The sequence below is a fragment of the Drosophila novamexicana genome, unplaced genomic scaffold (assembly GCF_003285875.2).
Source record: "Drosophila novamexicana strain 15010-1031.04,08,12 unplaced genomic scaffold, DnovRS2.1 tig00004555-arrow-pilon, whole genome shotgun sequence".
In the NCBI taxonomy this organism is placed as follows: domain Eukaryota; kingdom Metazoa; phylum Arthropoda; class Insecta; order Diptera; family Drosophilidae; genus Drosophila; species Drosophila novamexicana.
Window position 1 is genome coordinate 3,773,529 of NW_020825052.1, and position 14,362 is coordinate 3,787,890.

The following is a 14,362-nucleotide window of genomic DNA, read 5'->3' on the forward strand; positions in this document are numbered from 1 at the left end:
ATGATTCATCGTTCATCGATATTTTTAGGTCTGAGGCTGCCACCCTGTTGAAACTTTGTTCAACCCAACTTGTTCACATACAATATACGAGCTAGGGGCTAATGAAAATGAAAAATTGTTATTGGAAAATTGAGTGCTACTGCAAAATGCAATTGCAATGCACATTAAAATAAGTAGCTGTCAAAACACTGCGAACTGTTAATTTACCGCGCAATCAACAATATAACCCATCGAAAACAATACCATCATAAAAACAAATAAGCTGCAGCTTCTGCGAGCAAAAACAACAAAAACCACATAACTTTTTTGTAAAAAAAATGTTTGCACAAACGGAATCACATAAAAACAATTTTTTGGAGTATACGAAGGCGGCACGAGAGGAGCGCGCCCTTGAGAAGCGACGAGAGGAGGCTGCCATTTTGTTGCAAGCGACTCTTAAAGGATATGCAGCCCGTAGCAAGTACCAGAAATGCATAATGTGAGTTCCCTGACAAACGTCTAAATGCTCCTTAATTCAGTACTGCACATTCCCATTACCACAGCAACGACTTTGATGCCCTTTTTATGGGCTGTCATGGGGGCGATGAGAAGGACGAGAAGGATACGGATCTGTTGCCCGCTGTTCATGCATATCCTGTGCTTCGTCGCTACCTAACACAAATCAAATTGGACAAAAACGATGGACGCACGCGTGATCGCCTGGAGCGCATCTGTCGCTATGTAAACCGAGCAATGGAAGTGGATAATCCAAAATTATCGTATGCGGCCCTGTGCTTGCACAAGGAGCGCAGCCTGCCCTGGATTGGACACATTAAACAATTGTTGACCAATTGCATGCAGCTGTTGCCAGAGCTAAAACCGGAGAATCATGCTGATAGCATATCACTAGCCCTCTTCTTACACACACTCATTGTGTTCACTGCTCCTAAATCATGGGCCTTACTGAGGAACGCCCAATTTGAGCGACTGCAGCCGGCCATGCAGAAGATCTGTTGCAACGTTCAGGGACACTTGGTTCATCACGGATTCTATAAGACTATGCGGGTAAGTTCGCATTTGTTTAGCTGTTTTTTTTTGAAAGTGTAGATGATTTGAATGATACAAATGATATCTTTGATAATTTCAATTTTAAGATTATTTTGCTAAAAGGAACCGCACGCGAGGAATTGTCCGTCAAACCGGTGACGCTCGTTGCAATAATCACGCTTTGCCTACGGCCCCTTATCGATGGCGATTTCAGTCGCAACATACTTTCACAATTTCTCAGCGAAATACTTTCAGTGCCGGCGCTTATTTATCATTTGCATCAGAGCGTGCCGCAGTGCATTGAACAATTCAGCTCCATGTCGCTGCTAAAGCGAGCCTTGAACATATCGGAGGACTATCAATGGTTCGAAGAATTCGCTGCCAGCATGTCGGGCACCAAATCTCTGGCATATTTGGGCAACATTGTAAATATGTTCAACATTGAGAATTTAGCCGAGGCGAAGAAGTTGGCCTATCCGCTGTTGACTGTAAGTAGAAAATAATTTAGGTAATTGCCTCATCTTATGTGTGATATTTGCAGGAGACGACCACATCGTTGCTGGAATTAATACCCAACACGGTGACCACCAAAGGGGTCTTCACACAGTGGCACGAGCTTCTCGGCTGGCACACACCCTGTGCGGAACCTGCACAGAACCAGAATGTTGCACTGATCAAAAAACAGTTTCATATGTTGTGGGACCATCGCTGCATTAAGCTGCTCCTCGGGGATCTGCTGAAGGAAATCAACGAAAACTACGAACGCATTGAGTTTCATTCACCGCAGCAGCCCTCAACCAGCAATTTAATACGTCGCGCTCTGGAGCGCAGCTCCACACGTGGCAGTGGCTTGTTGGCCAGTGCTGCTGGCAAGCAGGCGAAAGTGCAATGGCGCAAGCTGGACAATGGCAATGTGGTTCAGGTGTCACGCATTTGTGGCATGTATTATGCGGCCTTAAACACACTCTCCCAAATGAAACTGGACATTCTCACTGGCATATGCTACAATGATAATGTGCTGTACGATATTTGGCTGCTGCTGACCTCGTTGGGACCCAACTGCGGCATGAAGGAGTATCTGGACTTGTTGAGATGCGAGACGTTAGTGCAAAAGCCACAGATAGCCATGCTGATGCTGTTCTGTGACTGCATGACACACTATGTGACGTATGTTCTATTTAGATTCCAGGTTTAAGTTTTTTAATAGTTTTACCTACCTTTACAGCATTCTGGACGAGTATGAAATGTATACGGAGCAGAATCCCTTTCGATTAAACGACTATGTTATGCTAACCTATTTTCTCAATAATATTCTCTACAAACTGATCAATGACAACATTTTGGGTATGAATGAAACATTCGCATTTGGTTAAAGTTTCTTTAACTAACTGGATTATTTTTTACTTTTTAGGTGCCAAGAACATTGTACAGAATCCGGTGTTTGTTTCACTTCATACGCTGTTGCTGTGTTTATATCGGCGCGACTGTCGACGTCCCTTCACACCCCCAAACCACTGGCTCATAGCGGAGGTCAAGCCATCGACTTTTATCAATGATCTGGAGAAGGCCAAGCGCAATGCAATGCTCCTGCTGGCCAAGATGCCACATATTATACCACACGAGGATCGGGTCAAATTGTTTCGAAAGTTTGTTCAAAACGAGAAGGCTGTGATGGGTCTGACGGAGAGCGCGTGTGCCTCACCGCGCTCAGCGCTGATTGTCATTCATCGCGAGCGTATTGTTGAAGATGGCTACCGTCAGTTAGTGGCACAGCCCACACATGCGCTGAAAGGTGTAATACGAGTGCGCTTTATCAATCAACAGGGACTGCACGAGGCGGGCATTGATCAGGATGGCGTTTTCAAGGAGTTTCTGGAGGAGACCATAAAGAAAGTGTTTGATCCATCGCTAAACCTATTCAAAACCACCTCCGATCAGCGACTTTATCCATCGCCCATTTCTTATGTACAGGACAATCATTTGCAATTGTTTGAGTTTGTGGGAAGAATGCTCGGCAAGGCTGTTTACGAGGGCATTGTGGTGGATGTGCCGTTTGCTTCGTTCTTTCTTTCCCAACTGCTGGGGCAAACTCAGCAAGCGCTCTACTCCTGCATGGACGAGCTGCCCTCGCTAGACAACGAACTTTACCGCAGCCTTACATTTATCAAGCATTATAAGCAGGATGTCGCCGATTTGAACTTGACTTTCTCTGTCGATCAGGATGTCATGGGCAAGATTGTTACACACGAACTGCACCCTGGTGGCAAGGCGCGCGTAGTGAACGATCATAACAAACTGGTCTATATACACTACATGGCCTACTTTCATATGAACACACAGATTCGCGAGCAGACGCAGGCGTTCAATCGCGGCTTTCGCAGCATTGTCAATCCTGAGTGGTTATCACTGTTTTCGCCGCCGGAACTACAGCGTCTTATTTCGGGTGACACTGTGCCGTTGGACCTGAAAGATTTGCGTAAGCATACACAATATTACGGCGGCTTCCATGACTCACATCGCGTTGTTGGCTGGCTTTGGGATATACTGGCCAAGGACTTCACGGAGGACGAACGCAAACTGTTTCTGAAGGTATGCAGCTAAAGGACACTTTTAATTTATCTAGTTTATAATGATGTTTTTATAGTTTGTCACCAGCTGTTCCAAACCACCATTGTTGGGCTTTGCGCACCTTGAGCCACCGTTTTCCATACGCTGTGTGGAGGTGGGCGACGATGAAGATACTGGGGACACTATAGGCAGCGTTATACGCGGCTTCTTTACCATACGCAAAAAGGATCCGCTTAATCGGCTTCCCACCTCGTCCACTTGCTTCAACCTGCTTAAGTTGCCCAACTACCAGAAGAAGTCAACGCTCAGAGATAAGCTGCGCTATGCCGTCAGCAGCAATACAGGATTTGAGTTGTCCTAAAACTGTAGCTGGAGCTGGAGCTGGAACTGGAGCTGGTCATGTAGCTGCTACATATCAATGGCGTATTGAGCTTTCGGTGTTGTTATTTTTTCCTTTGTTGTTCTCGGCCCATAAGTCTTGCAGAAATGTTGTTATATATGTACTCTTATTAACACCCCCTACTTTTTATATTTTTATCAACATTTTCGTGTTGAATTTTTATACTTGTAAGTTTCTTGCAATTGTAAGTATATGTATGTGTGTGTGAGTGTGTGCGTGTGTGTATTTTATGAAATATATTTTTAAAAACCAAATTGAAAAAAAAAAACAAAATTAATTATAAAAAATATATATCTATATATGTATATGCATAAACGTATAGCTGTGATAAACATTTAAATAAACTAACGACAAATACACACAAAAATATGAAGCTGAATTAACATGAAAAATAAAAATTAAAAAAAAAACCCACATAGTTAAATTTATAATAATATAAGATTAAAATGAAATATTGTATAATACGTGGCTTGCGTGTGATAAATCCGCATATTACATAAGTTACATGTAAAATATTGAATCCCTAAAGGAACAGCAACAATAAATCTAAATGTCTGATACATGTGCAAAACGTAAGCTCGCAGCTCGTTTGCTTAATGTACGTGTGTCGACTTTACATGGTAGCCTAAGCGCATTGCCAAAGATAATAAACAAATTTGGAAGCCAAAGGACAGCAATTAGTGAATGACTGCTCGAAATTTCCCCGGGTTTTTCCGGGAGCTGGCAATGAATGAGAGCCGGAGACGAGGTCTGGGCCGTTGCGTCGCGCGCGCTATTAACACAAATCCGTCTGGACTGTGGCTTCTGTGAAGGAACGCTAATTGCCTGAGTCATGAGTAGATAGGAAGGAAGTGCACTTAGGGCTTCGTATAAGCGGAATTGTTGCGCAGTATTTCTGCAAAGCTGGTCAAATTACCGGATACTCATTTGACTAATGACTCAATGTGAATTTCGTCAGATAAGAAAGGGTTTCGGGTTCCATTTACAATCTTTTATTTCACGAATATTATTTGACATTTTTCTATCGCAAAGGATCTCAGGTGTTCCGGTTTGCCTTTTATGCTCCAAGCTGTCCGTCCTTGCGGTTCTGTCGAGTCTCTCGAGTCTAGACAATAAAACTAAATTGCAGAGCCGACCCACAAACATACAATAATCATAACAATAATATCCAAAATGCCTCATGGACACGACAACGGTCGGCGGTCGGGCCATAAAATGCACATCCTTTGTGGCCATTGTTCGCAGCATCCCTGGGACAAAGTGTGATCGTTTTTATGACTCGCCTGTGAGTTTATGCCGACACTGACGCCGACGTTGTCATTTTTGTCGTCCTACTGGTACCCGGACAAGTGGCAAAAGGTGACTGCAACTGGCAGTCAAGTGGCCTTTGCGGCTGTCGCCTCTCGCCTGGCGCCAGTTTGATGTGCCTCAACAAATTGTTGCGCCCCTCCAGCTACAAGTACCGTTTAAGATTTGATTACGGCAACTTATCACCAGGCGGATCTCTCTTTGCTTTCGGTCCACGGTAGCGATACAATTTTTGGCTTCCATAAGCGGCAGCTTGTATGCTGATTTAAGATAAGTCCCAAATACACGTATCCTCTTCAGCCAGATGGGAGATAACCGGTCGAGTGTGATTTGTGTGTAAGTATTTACAAGATGAAACAGAAAAGGATGTGGCCTGGCTTATAAATTTAGCATACAAAAAAGAGAAAGATTTAATTTGTGCCTAGCATAAGTTTTATTGATAATTCTGGAATAAGTTTCCAAATGTTTCTAAATTATTAAAACATGAATGAATGGCCAACTTCCGTATGCCGAAGATTAAATACTTTGGAAGACATATAGTTTGGAGGTGACTTTATAGAATAACTTTATTTCAGTCAGATTGTTTCTATAATGTTTGCATTTGAAATAGCTCTGCAAATGTATTTTAAGAGTCAAGCCCATAATTGTTGAGTTTAGTCATGAAGTTATGCAAGCTACATAGTTCTTCCATACAACTATATGATAATATAACTATATTATATTTTACAGTTAATAGATATAGCTCGTAAGTAGATCATAATAAGCTCTGCTATGCTTTATGGGGTCGGGGAAGAGTTGCATTGAACATTTCTTTACAAAAATATAATAAAATAAAAAGGAACACAAATATTTCGAAGGGCCCTGTGCTTGGCATTGTCTATTTAAAATAATTTTACGGCTTAAAAACTAAGAAATCTCTATTACGCCTTTCAATATAAACTCTCTTAAGCTAATAGGCCATTATGATTTGGCCCAGATCTAAAACATTTCCATTTCCATTTCCATTTGCATTACTATTTATAATCAAATGTATAGTTCAAAGAGATGCCCCCAATGCAATCAATGCTATCAACAATAATACGGGCGCCCATTATTTAGCTCGAGCAAATGTAAAAAAAAGGAATTTCAAAATGGCGCACCCATCGGCGAGAGCGAGACCGCAAGCGCAGCGACCAATGCGAGCTCTGTAGATGAGAGAGCGCTAACTGGAAGCCGTTAGAGCGGAGAAACAGGTCGTGCCGCTACCTGATGCGGCGGGAGAGAGCCGAAAACTGAACCGACCGGATTCTGCTGGAATTGAATTTCTAGCGCACGATTTACAGAGCGCAACAGTTTCAATCTGAACAGCGAGGCGAGCAGTTCGTTAGCGAGAAATAGCAAGAGTTAAGAGAATTAAATAAAAGAAGAAGCAACACGTTTTGAGCGTGATCAATAGACGCGTACTGAACATTTTTAATATTTACAAAGAGTACTTGAGGTTAAATATGTTGGCACTGCCGAACATTGCCGATCTGCGCATGCAGCAGCAGATCGCCCACGAGATTTATCGCCAGCAAATTATGCAACGCCTGCCAGGTATGAAGTATAATTGAGTGTTATCTATGCTTTGCCGTCGGCTATAACGTCGCTTGCATCTCTTGTAGATCCACTGTGCGGCTTATTGCCCAATTTCGGCACACATTTTGTGGCACCACCAGCACCGATGCAACCCTCACTGCCGGGCGTGGAGGCTAAGCTGGAGAACAATGAATTGTGGCAGCAGTTCCATCACATTGGCACCGAAATGATCATCACAAAGAGTGGAAGGTATGTAGGGGCCATCATTTGCTTAGTCTATCTGTGTCAGCCAGCTTATCTCATACTCATAAGTATGGCACGCAGGCTGCGATAAGGCATAGAATGAGATCACATAGCATGTTAGTAACCGCCATTATGATTGCCTCACTTTATCCAGACGCATGTTTCCCTCGATGCGCGTATCGCTGAGCGGCCTGGAGGAGGAGGCCAGCTATTGCGTGCTGCTGGAAATGGTGCCCATTGGCGACTGCCGCTACAAGTTCTCCGGCTCACAGTGGGTGCCAGCTGGCGGTGCCGAGCCGCAGAGTCCGCAGCGCATGTTTCTGCACCCGGATAGTCCGGCGACGGGCAAGCACTGGCAGTCACAGGCGATGCTCTTCAGCAAAGTAAAGCTTACCAACAATACGCTGGACAACAATGGACATGTAGGTGTAGTCTCCCAATTGAAACGCTCCACAGTCACTTATCAGAAACTATCTGCTTATCTCCCATAGATTGTCTTGGCCAGCATGCACAAGTATCAGCCCCGTTTGCACGTCATACGCACCGCTGACCTGACGCAGATACCCTGGGCTCCACAGCAGGCCTACGTCTTTCCCGAAACGGAGTTTATAGCTGTGACTGCCTATCAGGTGTGTGATCTAAGCCCCGATCGACCAAGTGCTCAGTTACTCATGTTTCCTTTCCACATTGCAGAATGATCGCATCACGAAGCTGAAGATCGACAACAATCCCTTTGCCAAGGGCTTTCGTGAGTCGGGTCAATCGCGCTGCAAGCGCAAGCTTAGCGAGTCTCCTCCTGCAACTGCTCAGGCAAGCACAGAAGGAACACGAACTGCCAGCGATATGGAACGCACATTTTCGCCGTCGGGTAAACGCATGCGTCTGACCGATGAGCTGTCCATGCCGCACCAGCAGCCCTCTGGTCTACTAGTGCCGCGCCATTATCTGCTGGATACACTTGAGGCCAATCTCTTTCTGTCAGCGCCACCGCCGGGCCTGGCATCCATTCAATATGCCAGACACATCGCCAGCTATCCAAGTTGGGCGCACTCGCCGCCATCGCCCGACTCATCGTGCGCCTCCTCCAGCTGCGACTCAGCCGCGGAGCCAGAGACCGATACCTTTGTAGACGTTGTGGGCACCACGACCAGCACAGCTGAGCCCGACCTGGAACCCGAATCGATTAGCCGAATCGCTGTTATTGCCAAAGCTGCCGCAGCAGCTGCCGTTTTGCCAAAGCCCAAGCGCAGCAGCTTCAGCATCTTGGACATATTAGGAACGAGCGTCTCGATTTAGCTGCCGTGCGGGGCAGCAGTTGCTGCTCCCATTTCAGTTGTTGCTCCTAAGTGCCTTATACATTTAATTAGCGTTTAGTTGCCAGCGTCGTCTGCGGCGTAGTCAGTAAGTTAAATTGTGATATTTTGCAGTTAATTAAGATTTCCAGGTATTTACCATCAGTATTTATCCTAAGTATTTATTATGCAATTTTAATTGTTTAAATGATTTCGTAATGGATTTATTGTCTTTGGCATTTTAATGCGCGCAAATAAAGATTTTTTAGAAGAATTTCAGCTATCCATTTTCTTATGACTGCATTAAAACATCATGGAATACCTGAAATCGTTGCTAAATATAATTGTAGAGCTTTTCTCAAATGCAGTTTCGGGCAATATACAACATTATTAGAAGAAAGCTTTCACTTAATTTATACTGAAAGTTAATATACTGAACTTGGTTGACGCTTCCTATGTACTCTGCCTAGGTTGGGTTATCAATTTATATAACTTAGCAATGCGTAAACTCGAGACATCGTTATGCATATATTCTTTGTAGTCCAGTGTAAAATTTCGTAAACATATGTGAGAATCTGCCTTAGTTAAGTGGTAAAAAGAAAATCTTCTTTGTTTTTCAAAAGATTATTATAACTAATCGTGGTATTTCCTTCCATGATCAAAAGACCATGTGCATTGGAATAAATAGTTAGAAGTAACGTTTTTGTATAAATCTTTCCAGGCAATATGTATTAAATCTTCGGCGTGGAGTGTTTTCTTGTAAGACTATTATCTGCAGTCACATAATCTCTCTTGACCTGAGGCATTAATTTAGATTTAGCTGAGTTTTCATTTAGTTTTTAAACATTTTTTCTGTGCTTCCATTTTGCTCACATTTTTGTATGCATAAGTGCGTCTCCTATCTTTCGCATGTTAGTCATAAAAACCAGTTCCAGCTCCAACTCGAACTCACCGTGGTTCGCAGAGTCCCACAATGCGCTCTCCCGTTCATATGCTCCGCTTGGGTTCGTCGACGAACAACAACTACAATGCCGACGACATGGGCTTATCAGCAGATCAGAGAGCGCCGCATCTTAAATGCTGGCGCCAGCGCCAGTGCGCTGATTGAGCGCGACGATCGCCAGGTAATCCTGGCCAGCAGTTCGTTGCAAGGCAAGAGCAAATGTAATTGATGTTTTCACGTTGTAGTTGTTTGCCATTTACATGCAAAATTGTTTCAGTCAAAGCCTCACACATGCAACTTGTTGCGCTGGCCAACGGAAATGCGGCGGCATCTTTGAGTGGCCACCAGAGTTGGCCAAGCGGTAGCCGGAGCGGGACACGGCTATTGCCTAAATTGCAAATCTTCGACGGTGGCATTTCATTTCAAATCGCGTTAAGAAACAATTGTTAAGCGGCTGATTCCCCAACTTTGTGCTCCGTCGACAGCTCCATGCTCGCCGCACACGTAGCAACAACCTGTTTTCTTCTCGGTGGGGACATCTGTTGCCTGTCGGCTGTGGGCTTGTAGTCCCATTCATGTTGCCGCTGGAAGTGTTTATGGGCTCCACATTAGCCACACTGCATATTCATGTTAAACGTCGCCAAAAAGACTAACGACGCCAAACGGCTATTGTGTTGTTGTAGCCGTTTCTTCGGGTTATTTGCTAAAATTTATTGAATTCTCATTTAGGAGCAGCAGCCAGAGTGCTCCACAAACCAGAGCTAGGCGCAGGTTCAAAAACGTTCGCATGTCAAAGTCGAATGAGCGCCGTTCCGGGCTCTGGTCTTTCGGCGGCAGATAAGCGAACTTTTTGTCCCAGGCCTTGTGTTTGCTATGCATATGCTCCTGCTTTTATTGTTTGTTGTTGTGATTGCAGTTGTTGTTGCGCTCTCTCCGTCTCAGCCTTCGCCTCTCTTGTGTGTATGTAATTTCGTTGGAAATTAATGTTATGGCGGACAAAATCAAAGTCGTGGACATTTCGCTGGCGACAATTTTATCGGCAGCGCAATGAAATCATTTAGAGTAGAGATGGGCGCCAGCAGTAGACGTTATGTTGCAACTTGTCCGTGCTTTTCATGCCACGCAGGATGCAATATACACTCACGATCGCACGGGATCTGGCTGAAACTTGAGCTTTAAAATAATATTTTTATTTAATCACAGATGTTGTCCTCTACGCTTTAACCTGTTAGTGACAAAAAAAAAAAGAATAAAAAAATGACTAATTGTATCATTGCATATCCAACTTGCTTCAGTTTTGTCAAAGGTCCGACCTTTTGCAGTCTTTAATTATTTCAGAACTTTCTGAAACCAGAATTTTATTAATGCGTCAATAGTTAGAACACAATAAGTATATAAGCTTCAACGTGACTTAACTGATATGCAACTCTCTGCTTGCAGAGATTGCTGCTAGGGATGATAATCATTGAAGGTGGTGTGGCGTCGATGCCAGTGATTGGGATTCTTGTACTCCCACAGATTGGTTAAATCGTAGCCAGCCGGTACAACAATGTGCGGTTTTTGGCCAGGCAAAATACTCTCCTCAGGCACAACTGGCATATCCTCAAAGGGCGAAACGTACGGCTTGCTTTCGGGAGTAGTCTGGAAGCTAGCTGTTTGGCCGCTACTCGACTGTTGAAATAAGGATTATGGCATATTTAAGGAATAAGGAAACTTTTGGTGGATTTACCTTGTTTCGGGCCACAAAGAGCTGCTTGTAAAGTTTGCCTTTCTGTTGCTCCTCTAGCGAAATACTTTCAAATTGATCGTTATTTTTTGTATGAAAGTAGTCATCTAAAGCAGCCGTAAATTCGCGTGTAAGCGAACGTTTACGTTCCGGATAGTTTTGCTGCTCTTCAATCCAAATTTCCGTGAAGGCAAACCTTTGCAATGCCTCCGTATTGGGACTTATATCGAGGACATCCTTCTTTATCAGGTTGACTGAAGAAGATGCGTCCATGTTGAAGAGATCTATATCGGGCATCTGTGAATTGCCTGCTAACTTCGGCACCATATGATGGCACATTGGGGTTCGCGAAGGAGTCACTTTTGGTGATTCATATTGGATCGGTTTTGCCACCGAAGCGCTGGCACTGGAGCTACTTGTGGCAAGCGCCTCAGAAGTCTGGCAATCAACACGAAGATTTGGGTTCTGTTTGATGCAAAAACGTGCAAAAGTGATTAGATAAATATTATGATTGAAATGGATGCGATATGCACTTACAATCTTGACAGCATTTTTATTTAACTCAAACTCAGCAGAGGAATCTGAATTTGAATCTTCGGGGCCATCGTCTATGTCGGAAAGAGATCCCAACTCAGATGGTTCGATACTGCTTTGAGCGAAGGAGTGAAAAGAGTCGTTGTCATCATCAATTTCAGCACAAAACAAATCTGGAACTTTGTTATTCAAACTCATTTTGTGATTTTCTGTCCACACTAGCAAAGTGTTTCAAAGTAGAAGGCATTAAATAGTAGAGATGGGTGCGTGACTAAAAATGTGATGGAGCCCTTTTAATGATTAATTGACCTTGACCAGTGTGTCACCTTTCGATTATTAGATCGAGAAAGATCGAGGGAGAAAGACCAACATGATAAGAAAACAAAATAACAATTATGCAAATAATATGCCAAATAAATTTTATTCACAAACTTGATTATCTAGAAGTCTTAATAAATAAGGATAAGCTAAGACAATGTATGATAAAGATTTTATAAGATTTATTCATGTGAAACGTCATCCTCCGAGCTATTTCCTTAAGAAGCATTAGAAGGGAATGCAACCGTATTTTTAAATTAATTATTTTTTTAATCAGAATAAGTATATTTTATAATATCGAACTACATTATATTTCATTCACAGCTTTATCACGTGAGAAAAGCTGAACTTTCATCTGCGTTATCGATATTTCGATACTCGTGAATTATCGATAAGCTAATTGGAGAGCGATGTTGTTGTAAATATGTTCATAAATGTGTACGTCTGTATATGTATGTATGTGGTTAGTTTTCAAACGCCCGAGTCAGGTAGAAGGTAAAGTGTTCGGACAAAGGAATAATATGCAAATTATATAGAGAACTTAAATACTGTTGTAGTTTGCACTCAATAGGCTTGTAAACAAAAGGCATTGACAATGCGGACAACGATCGAGTGCAGGACACGCACTTGACAGCGGCCATTATTGTTGTTGTTAGTTTTAATTGTTCTCATGGATTTGTAAAAATGATGCACAGTTCGCGTGGGTCGGGCCAGCCGCCTGCCTGCATGTGTGGGTGGATTTTTGCTATCCGGCAATTGTTTGTGCCATTGTTCACACGCTAAGAATGAAAAATTACACGCTTTGTTAATTGTTCCATCCCCGGCCTCGGACCCGGGCCCACAGCTGAATCCATTTGCATAAATTGCTTGGTAGGATTCTAAGTGGGTTTGGCTGCGCTCTAGTTTAAAACCACGGCTTAGGACTGCGCTTGAGCAAGAAGAAGGGAGAGATATAGATTATGAGCATTTTCAGTTTTATGGCTTGGCACCGGCGACACACGACGCTGAGAAGAACTTATGTCTGGCTTTGTTGCATTCTTCTGGCTTCCAAATATGTTTATTTCCAGCAAGAGAATAATGCAGTCTGCAAATCCTTTCAGCGAATCAAACATAGAAAACTGAGAGGGCAGGCAGCATGCCTACAGTTTTCTTGCTGTTTCTTTCTCTCCACTTTTCTCTCTACAATAACAAGCAGTGCAAATGGCGGGCTTGCAGTTCTTGCTGTCAAGTGGCGCGCAATTTGAATTGACAGCCATTTTCACGAAGCTGGTGCCACGCGTAAAACGTTTGTCATACATTAGCACTTGTTTTTGTTGTTGTCAAGTAATTAACGTTCGGTTAGGAAATGGTAATGGCTGCGTTATTGTTCGGGTTGCTCCCCATTTTGTGTTTACACAACAACAATTGGTTGCAAGACAAAGTGTATCTAATTTCAGGGGGCAAACACAGAAAGCAACAACACAAATGTTGAGCCGTAAAATGCAACAGCAAAATGCATTAATTACGCACACACGCTGCACACAACCTGCGACATCTGCCAGACGCATTTGTAGCTATTTAATGAGGCATTCAATGCACTTACAACCTTGCGCCTGTCAATACAGCGCCGTCGACAGCCAGAACGACATCTGTCACCCGTTCTGTGCGCTATAAAACCGCAGTCCGCAGCTCCTAGTCCCTGGCGAGTACAATTTAGAAATCGATTTTGTGGTAAATTGAAATTGTTGTTTGTTTTTTCTTGGCCCTGCTCCGGCCAAAGACTACGTCTGCACACGCCTCCCTCGGCGCGACGTCGCAACGTCCTCGTTTTGGCTGCAGACGTGGGTGGTGACGCATGTCATCGTAAACTTCATCATTGGCTACATTCTCTGCCGACGAAATGAACTAGGGAAACCCAACAACAAGCAACTTCAGCTTACATAACGAATTGTGTATGTTTTTTTTTTGTATTTTTTGTGTTTTTTGGCTGCTGTTGCCGCCGCTCTTCGTTTCAGTCTCTGCCCATTTCATAAACATCTTTAGCCATTATGGGTCTCCGGAGTATTCTCCCTGTGCAACTGTTGCCTCCGTTGGGCTGCAACCGAATTTCATGCCTTGTCGAGCTATTTAATTGCAAACAAATTATGTTCTGGCCAGTCGCAGTCGCTGACGCAGTCGCCGTCGCAGTCTCAGTTGCTGCAGTGTGGCTAATGGATGCTGCACCAGCGGCGTCATCTTCGTCGGCTGATGATGTTGTTGAAATTCTAGCGTTTATCTTGTAAATTGGTTGGGATTAATGTTAAGCGGAAGTTGTGATTTGAGTTGCGTCTGCTCGCTGCTGGTAGATGCTGGTCCAATGATAAAATGCCAACTGGCTGCAACATGTTCATTTACCTACAGCAAAGTGTGTGGGCGTGATGGCTTTGAAGTATCCTTTAGATCTGCCAATTAGCAAAAGGTATCTGGGC

General features: G+C 43.6%; 3 protein-coding genes across 3 annotated transcripts; 2 read left to right on the top strand and 1 right to left on the bottom strand.

Annotated features, from left to right (window-relative positions):
• The first annotated feature begins 71 nt into the window (after window positions 1-71).
• Window positions 72-4,244, top strand: LOC115770252 (ubiquitin-protein ligase E3B). Its single transcript, XM_030715466.1, has 7 exons — window positions 72-478; window positions 543-1,044; window positions 1,134-1,514; window positions 1,568-2,193; window positions 2,252-2,370; window positions 2,438-3,615; window positions 3,671-4,244. Exons 1-7 carry the CDS (start codon window positions 318-320, stop codon window positions 3,953-3,955), a joined length of 3,252 nt encoding a protein of 1,083 aa, XP_030571326.1. The 5' UTR covers window positions 72-317; the 3' UTR covers window positions 3,956-4,244.
• Window positions 4,245-6,786: 2,542 nt separating this feature from the next.
• Window positions 6,787-8,531, top strand: LOC115770317 (T-box transcription factor TBX6). The gene is made up of 5 exons (XM_030715553.1): window positions 6,787-6,877; window positions 6,946-7,108; window positions 7,257-7,524; window positions 7,594-7,731; window positions 7,796-8,531. Exons 1-5 carry the CDS (start codon window positions 6,787-6,789, stop codon window positions 8,396-8,398), a joined length of 1,263 nt encoding a protein of 420 aa, XP_030571413.1. The 3' UTR covers window positions 8,399-8,531.
• A 2,110-nt stretch (window positions 8,532-10,641) lies between these two features.
• Window positions 10,642-11,855, bottom strand: LOC115770209. Its single transcript, XM_030715404.1, has 3 exons — window positions 11,601-11,855; window positions 11,067-11,528; window positions 10,642-11,008 (listed from the first exon to the last, which is right to left on the bottom strand). Exons 1-3 carry the CDS (start codon window positions 11,793-11,795, stop codon window positions 10,787-10,789), a joined length of 879 nt encoding a protein of 292 aa, XP_030571264.1. The 5' UTR covers window positions 11,796-11,855; the 3' UTR covers window positions 10,642-10,786.
• Between the last annotated feature and the right edge of the window lie 2,507 nt (window positions 11,856-14,362).